At 47.9% G+C, this 7663-nt stretch overlaps 1 protein-coding gene across 1 annotated transcript; it reads left to right on the top strand.

Moving 5' to 3' along the window:
- Positions 1-3836: 3836 nt before the first annotated feature.
- LOC125520907 (ribonuclease 3-like protein 3) lies at positions 3837-6424 on the top strand. Its single transcript, XM_048685946.2, has 3 exons — positions 3837-4443; positions 5682-5828; positions 5915-6424. The coding sequence occupies exons 1-3, from the start codon at positions 3994-3996 to the stop codon at positions 6254-6256; spliced, it is 939 nt and encodes a 312-aa protein (XP_048541903.1). The 5' UTR covers positions 3837-3993; the 3' UTR covers positions 6257-6424.
- Positions 6425-7663: the final 1239 nt, after the last annotated feature.

The following is a 7663-nucleotide window of genomic DNA, read 5'->3' as shown; positions in this document are numbered from 1 at the left end:
CACGACCACTGATTCGCCTCACCTCCGACGACTGTCAGGCTTCGGCACGAGCACGACTGCCTGTCGGCCTCGCCTCCGGGGGCTCCCCTGGATTCTCTTGGCCTGCGGTCCCATTGCCGATGGGCTCCTCCGGCTCGGTCGTCGTCGCCTATGGCGTTGACTTGAATTTCGTCCTCCCCTCTACTGTCTCCGTTCCGGTGCACCTGGGAAGGTTAGTTCCTCCAAGATTCCCAAGCTGGACCTCTTTTTGGTAGGGAAGAGAACGACTTGCCTGTGAATACTCACAAAATTTTCGGCAGGGAAGAGAACGACCTGCCCGGGAACTTTCCCAAATTTTAATCCGCAAACTTGCAGTTCAGCGTTCAAGCTAATGTGGATGAAGGTGGAGGATATGGTGTTGTTTTTGCCTCAATTGGCGTTGACACAGTACGCCCCAGCCCTCAGTGGCTGCTGCTGTTGCGTGTGAAGAGGCAGGCTCACCCTCAAGAAGACACCTCTATGGACTGACACTCTCAAGTGCCCACACTACTTTACTGAATCACAATTGATGTAAGCATGTACACTACTTACTGGCCTTACTTGAAATCACTCGCATCAATCTGGGTGCAGGGCAGATGTCTTTTTTATATGTGAGTTTTCTTTACTCCAATTATTTCATATGTGTACCCCACGTAATTATGCAAATCAGGCAAGGCCATCCACGATTGATGCTTATACTGCCGACCTCCATGCTTTGAGTTTTGATAAGTTAGCAATGGCCTATTATGTTGTATACAAATTTATCTGAACGCCATTTATTAAAGTCTGCTTGAGTTCCTATCAAGTACTGAAGAAATGTTTCAACTCTCTGACATAATTTCAGAACGCGACGATTTTACTCCCTTCTGTTTCTAGAATATTAAGTTAGCTATTGCTACTTACTACATTTCAGATCTGAAATATGCTTTACATATATGACTGCAAGTAGTCTCTTTGTCCAGGATTCTCATATGATGTACACTCTTTGACTTCCAAGCAAGTTTTTGCACCTGATCAAAGCATTAACAATGAAGTCATAAGCACGTGATACCTCTACTAAAAGTTGTTCGCTAAGTGAAATTGCAAAGTTGAGAATATTATGAAAGAACCCCAACCACATGCTCACCCGGTTGTAATAGATTGCATAATAAATAGAATGATGCATCTCTAGACATTTTGCAGAAGAGGCACAATCCACAAATACAATGCATAGTTCTCCTACATGTTACTATTTTTACAATTGAACCATGAGTTATTCATAGAAACATAATAAACTTTATGTAGTTAAAATATTCACATGTTACGGTTGAACTACCACATTATGATTCTAACTATTATTATTCACTGCATAAACATTGATCCTGTACATTACTACTATGAATTCCCGCAGCAACGCGCGGGGTGTCATCTAGTTGCTAAAGTGGATCACCCTCCTCTGCTGCTCCCATGGGCGACAGGGGAGGCCACCCGCCGCCGCCGGCCCCTAGCCCACCTCTTCCTCCTCTCCCCTTGCCGCCGCCTAGGCGTGCCGGCGGGCGAAGCCTGCCTGGCGTTGGTGGCAGCGGGGTGCTTTCTCCCTCTCGCACGGCGGGATCGAATTAATGCGGTTCAATCTGTCTGAGCCAGGGTGCGGCAGCAGTGCTGGCGATCGCAACAGCGCGTGGATGGCTGCACGAGGGTGGCGGCAGCGCGACGTGTCAGGCGTTGGTGGCGGTGGAGAGCTGGTCCAGATCTGCTGCCAGATGGCACCTGGCGGCTTGGGCTGCAGACGGCACGGACCACCGGCCGGTACTGTCCTCGAGGCGGTGTGGCCGGTGGCGATGGTGGCCGGGGTTGTGCTCAGGCTGTGGTGACGGCACGGTGGCGGTTCTCAGAGTTCCCGCGGTTGCGTGCGTCTCGTCGACGAGGCAACACGTGGTTCCAGTCAGCTACAAGATCGGGATGGCGCGTCCGCTGGTGAAAATCGCGTGGACTCCGGTCTTGACGGGCGATGGCGGCATCTTTAAGACGTCGTTTCCTTGTTGAGGCATCGTTGTTGCAGGTACCTATTCCATTCATGATAATATATTTCCAAATTCAAATACTGTCATTCTACCTTGTCTCAATGCCATCTGCTTAGTTTATACATCATTCTTCTGAATACCTCATGCATTGTTGTTTAGTATGTACTCCATCCATCTACCATACCATGTTTTTTTAGATTGAAGTGTTGTTCTACTGTTTTGTTGCAATGCGATTTTAGTTTGTCCATCAGACATGTGAATATGCGGCCTTGCTGTTTTTCTGTACCCATTTCAACTAAAGTTTATTTAATTCGAAGCTACAGTTATTTAGTTACAAAATAAACCATTTCAGCATGCCATTTATGCAAATTAATTCAACCATCACGTTTAACCATTTTAAACATGGATGAAAGTTGGATATTGTGAAACTATACAAAATTCTAAGCATTTTGCATATATATTGTTTAATTTGGATGCATGCATATTTAGTTATTAACATTACAAAACAGGGGCATTTTCTGTAATTATGCATGCACTGGAAAATGATAGATCAACAGAGCAGAGAAAAAACATGCTTGGGTCAGAAGCAACACAGTGCAACGGCCCAGCAACGAATGAGGCCCAAGTGTGCATGGTGTGTGCATATGCAATAACAGAAAACAACAACAAAAGAAAGAAGAGGAGAAAAAGGAACTTGGTGGTCCCACCAAGAATAGAAACGCATATTGAAGACGTGACACGGATGCTTGCCCTCTCTGGCTATAGCTTGGCGTGTTTGGTGCTTCGGTGTTTGGTGGTTTCTTAAGGCGGCACACTTCATAGTCTAGGTAGCCTCATGTTAGGTTTTGTTCCTCTTATTTTCATGCTCGGCTTCGAGTTGGTGGCGTTCTCGCCACCCACTCGGTTGTCGTTTTTTTCTTCCTTTTGGCTTGTTTGTTTGGGGATTTCCCCACCACCATCTTGTATTGGTTCGGCCGTTCAGACTTCATATATAAAGTTGATACAGGTAGTCTAGGATCGGCATTGTATGAGAGCTATTCCATCATTTTTTATCGTTCTGCCGTGTACTCTGTTTGGTGTTTGCTTTATATATAAAGCGACCACTTTTTATCGTTCTGCCGTGTACTCTGTTTGGTGTTTGCTTTATATATAAAGCGACCACTTTTTATTATTCTGCCGTGTACTCTGTTTGATGTTTGTTTTATATATAAAGCGAAGCAAAAGCATGTTTTGAGGAACCGTTTTTGGATTTTTCCACCTTGTATCGGTTCGGCCGTTCAGGCTTTATATATAATATAAAGCTGAGCAAATGCCTGTTTCGTGTAAGGTGTTTCTCGAAGAAGAAAAAGTTAAAAAGTATCCTGGACACACACGGTTCTCTTAGCTACCGCCGCATCTTCTCTTGTCCAAGATCCAAGACGCACAAAACAATGTTAGAACCCCCCGCAAAAAAAGAAAACAATGTTCGAACCAGTGGGCGTGTGAGATCTCATACATCATCGACGGCGTTGATTCGTGGCGAATTCGGAGGCCCCAACGGGGCGAGCACGTCACCGCTTGACCCTTTCCCCTCGAGGCGCTGCCGTTCCGCCGTGGTCACGCCTCCGAGCCATCACAAGGACCCAAACCCGAGACACAGCCAGCATTAAACAAAAAGGCAAAAAGGCAGTCCAGTCCAGTCCAGAGGCCGTTTTTGTCCGCACGGCAAGCCAGAGCCACCCCCGCTCGCCTCAAGCCGTCGTCATCGATCACAATTCACACCCAGCTTCCAACCATCCGACTCCCTCACTCCGTCCGCGCAATTAAGAGATCTCCCCTCCCCCCGCCCCCTCTCGCGCGCGCTCCCGTGCTCCATCGCCCCCTTTTCCGTCCGTTTCCGGCCGCCCCCCGGAAAGCTCCAGAAAACCCGTGCGCCGGCGCGCCGGCCCTCGCCTCCCCCCCTCTCTATAACCCCCTGCCGCGCGATCGCGCGATGGACCCGCACTCGCACCCGCACTCGCTGTCGCCACCGCCAGCACCTGACGACGACCCCGACGCGATGCCGAGGGAGCAGCAGCAGCGGGAGGAGGCGCCGCCGGGCTACGTGCCGCCGATGAGCCCGGAGGAGGTGGCGGCCGTCGAGGCGCTCCTCGGCTACGAGTTCGAGGACAAGTCCCTGGTCGGGCTGGCCCTCACGCACGGCTCCTTCTACTTGCCCTACCGCTCCGGCGACTCCACCTACGAGCGGCTCGAGTACCTGGGTGACGGCGTGCTCACCTGCCTCGTGTCACGGGAGGTCTTCCTCACCTATCCGGACCTCCCGCCAGGCCCGCTCACGCGCCTCCGCGCCGCCAACGTCGACAAGGAGAAGCTCGCGCGCATCGCCGTCGACCACGGCATCCACCGCTTCCTCCGCCACAAGGCGCCCAAGCTCGAGGAACAGGTTACTAGTAACTGCCACTCTCCTACTACTAGTCTACTACTACTAATTTTAGTACCTTTCCGGTGCGTGCGTTGCGCCATGTTCCCTGTTCATGAGAGGGACATGTCAAAACTGACCTTTTCAACTCGCCGGGCCCCTGCTTTGTGGTGTGTCATTTTGGTGAAATATTTTGTTTCCATGCCTGCTCATTCTTGGATATACATCTTGTCTAGTCTTGTTGTAAATAGTTAAAGTAAAACCAAACTTGATCCTTATATACATACACAGTGGTGCTAGGCTGTACGGGGCAGTAGGCTGGTAGCATACACTTCCCGCAAAAAAAAAGAAAAAAAAGAAAAAAAAAGACTATTAGCATACATCTTCATGGAGTGGTCACTCAAGACTCAAGAGTGTGCCCACCATGGATCTCAGATTGAAACGTGTGCCACCTTTTTACTATTCTCCTCCTGTGATTCAAACGGCACTTGTAATTCTCTGCCGTGTTCAAGGGTATGATCCCTTGTTATATGCGTATGCTGTAATTTTGGGTGAAAGGGAACCATCTCTTTCTGTTCCCCTCTCCTACCTTAGTATCTTGTCAAAGCACCAGTCTGTGATTCAAAGATTCTACCAAGGTGATACTTTTCCAAAAGATTCAATTGACATGTACAATTCTAGGTTACCCAATGGTCCATTTGGATCGAGGCGGGAAAACCTCGAACTCATTTATACATTTCCAAATGGTTGTTGTTTAAGGAAATTAGTCAAAAATATAAGTATGCGGATTAAATTCCACGGTAACGATAAAGAAAACTCGCTATCTTGTCGTTTTGTTTGTAATAAAATGGTTGTTGGTTCTTAGGGAAAGACATGAAAGCACAAATGTGGCGTTCCGACTCCACCTTATTATGTCTATTTATGTTTTCTTTTCATGGGATTTCATAAAGGTTATGTGAAAAAAATAGTTTTTGCTTATGTCGGCTAATCAAGTTGTTTATGTTTCCCGCAAAAAAACCAAGTTGTTTATGCACCAGAGTTAATACTAAACGATTGATGTGTAACCACACCCACTTCTATGGTATTGTATTAGTTTTTTTGTTGGTGTAGCCTTTCTTATGCTTGTGTCTGCGACTAATACCTATTAGTTGTTGCATGAAGAGAAGAACAATGAAAAGGTCATTTTTATGTAATTAAGATGTTGACATGCTGCAAAGCCACGTATGATTGATGTGATGCCTCTTGTGCTTTGGCGTTTGCAGATTGCTGATTTTGTGAAAGAATTGTGTCAGTATGAATACCACTCCAATGGGCTATTGGATGCTCCAAAAGTGCTGTCTGACATCGTGGAATCTCTTATTGGTGCCATATATCTTGACTCCAAGTACAATCAAGAGCTAGTTTGGCAGGTAAATGTCTTTCTCGGAACTGCGAAATCTTGGCTGTTGTTTCTCACTGTAGTTTGGTAATGTAATGTTTCTTTCTCTGATAATAGGTTTTTCAAAAGTTGGCTGATCCACTTATAAGGCTTGAGACATTAGGGAGGCATCCCGTAAGCGAGCTATTAGAGTTTGGCCAAAAGAGTGGTCGAATAGTGGATATCTCTAAAGATGGGTGGGTTAAGGATACGAAGGTTGATGTATTTGTTGACGGTGTGCTGGTTGCAAGCGCGACTTATGCTCAAAAGAAGGAGATAGCTTCGAACCGCGCCGCGAAGGCTGCTCTAGACAAATTGAAGGAGATGTCGGGGCAATCCGATGTTCTATCAGCCCCAGCCCTAGGAGAAGCTCCTGAGCCGTTGGACGAATTGGGTCGTGCTGGAGCTTTAGAGCTCTAGAGCTCCAGTGAAATGCTGAGACATTGTCGGCGCAACAAATGTTTTTGCCTGTTTGTACTTCCGTTGAATCTTAACATTACATGTGTGTTGTTAAGCTGCGTTGTGAGCCTGTAAATACTTATATGCAAATCATATGAGTATTGTGCCCCTGTGGGCGTTGAGACTTGAGAGCAAGGTGCAAGTTCACACCTTAAAATTGATTTGTTCATCTCTATATACTTTGGTGATATTAGCATGTACCGAACTGGATGGTTCACCTACAGCAGACAACTTCTTCTTTTCTCCGAGCAGAGTGAATGTCTGCTTTTGCCCTTCGGGAGTGAAGTGGAATCGTACAGCCGCTGCGGGCGCGGGGAAAGGCGACGCTAGGGCGCCATGCCTCGCTGCGGTGCCTCGGCCGGCGGTGCCGGTGCGTCCGGACGGCAAGGCGCGCGCGCGGTGGTGACGCCATCCTCGCTGGGGCCGACTTGGGTGCCCCGGCCCGCGCCGTTTCGCTGGGCTGACATCGCCGACGACGAGGCGAGGCGGACGGCGGTATCGAGATGCCGGTCTCCTTGGCGCCGCCGTCTTTCGGCGACTTCCCGGCCGTGGCTTCGAAGGCGAGTTCGCGCGGCGCTCGACGGCCCGGTGTCAGGGCCCCGGTGGTGGCTGCTGACCAGCCGCCCCGGGCGTCACGGATAGCGCGGCGAGCGTGACCCCACCTTCCCCGTTCGCGGCGCCGCCTGCATCGGTGGGAGAGCAGACGACCGATGCTGGCCGGAGCTCTTCCCGCACGGTGGAGGTCGAGCCGGTGCGCCGCCTTGCTCCGCAGCCACCGGCTGGCTCGGTCGAGCCGTTCGAGCTCCTGGCGCCTGCAGCGCCCCGCGATGGGCCGGCCCACGAACCGTGCAAACCAATGAATGCAAAAACCTTGCCAAAAAAAGGAAATATAAAAGGGAATAATGCTCTCTACAGGATTGAACTCACCACACCGTGTGAACAAACAGATGCCAGCAGCAACCCGGGCTACTTGCCGTTGGTGATTAGTAACAGAGGCAAACATATATATAATAACAAGGCCGCAACGCTATTTTATTGAACATAACAGTTCATCTATTGTACCACTTAAATTTTTTGAATTATTTGGAAAAAATATCGTGATTTTGAAAAAAGTTCATTGATTTTCAAAAAAGTTCATCAACTTTAAAAAAAATCCATCAAATTTGAAAAATGTTCACAGATTTTTAAAAGAGAAAATAAGATTGTAAAACGTTCATCAAATTTGAGAAAGTTTCATTAATTTTGATAAAAAGTTCAGCGATTTTGAAAAAAAAGTTAATCAATTTTAAAAAAAAGTTCAATGTATTTGAAAAAATTCATTGATACTGAAAAAAAGTTCACAAATCTAAAAAAAGAGTTCATCGATTT

Source organism: Triticum urartu, chromosome 7A (assembly GCF_056163025.1).
Source record: "Triticum urartu cultivar PI428250 chromosome 7A, HENAU_Tu73, whole genome shotgun sequence".
NCBI lineage: Eukaryota > Viridiplantae > Streptophyta > Magnoliopsida > Poales > Poaceae > Triticum > Triticum urartu.
The sequence above is the reverse complement of the archived record's forward strand: the minus strand, read 5'-3'. Positions and strand labels throughout refer to the sequence as shown.

Coding starts and splice junctions, on each gene's coding strand:
- LOC125520907 (XM_048685946.2), top strand. CDS start 3,994: ATGGACCCGCACTCGCACCCGCACTCGCTGTCGCCACCGCCAGCACCT. Junction 4,444..5,681: donor CGCCCAAGCTCGAGGAACAG/GTTACTAGTAAC, acceptor TGGCGTTTGCAG/ATTGCTGATTTTGTGAAAGA. Junction 5,829..5,914: donor ATCAAGAGCTAGTTTGGCAG/GTAAATGTCTTT, acceptor CTCTGATAATAG/GTTTTTCAAAAGTTGGCTGA.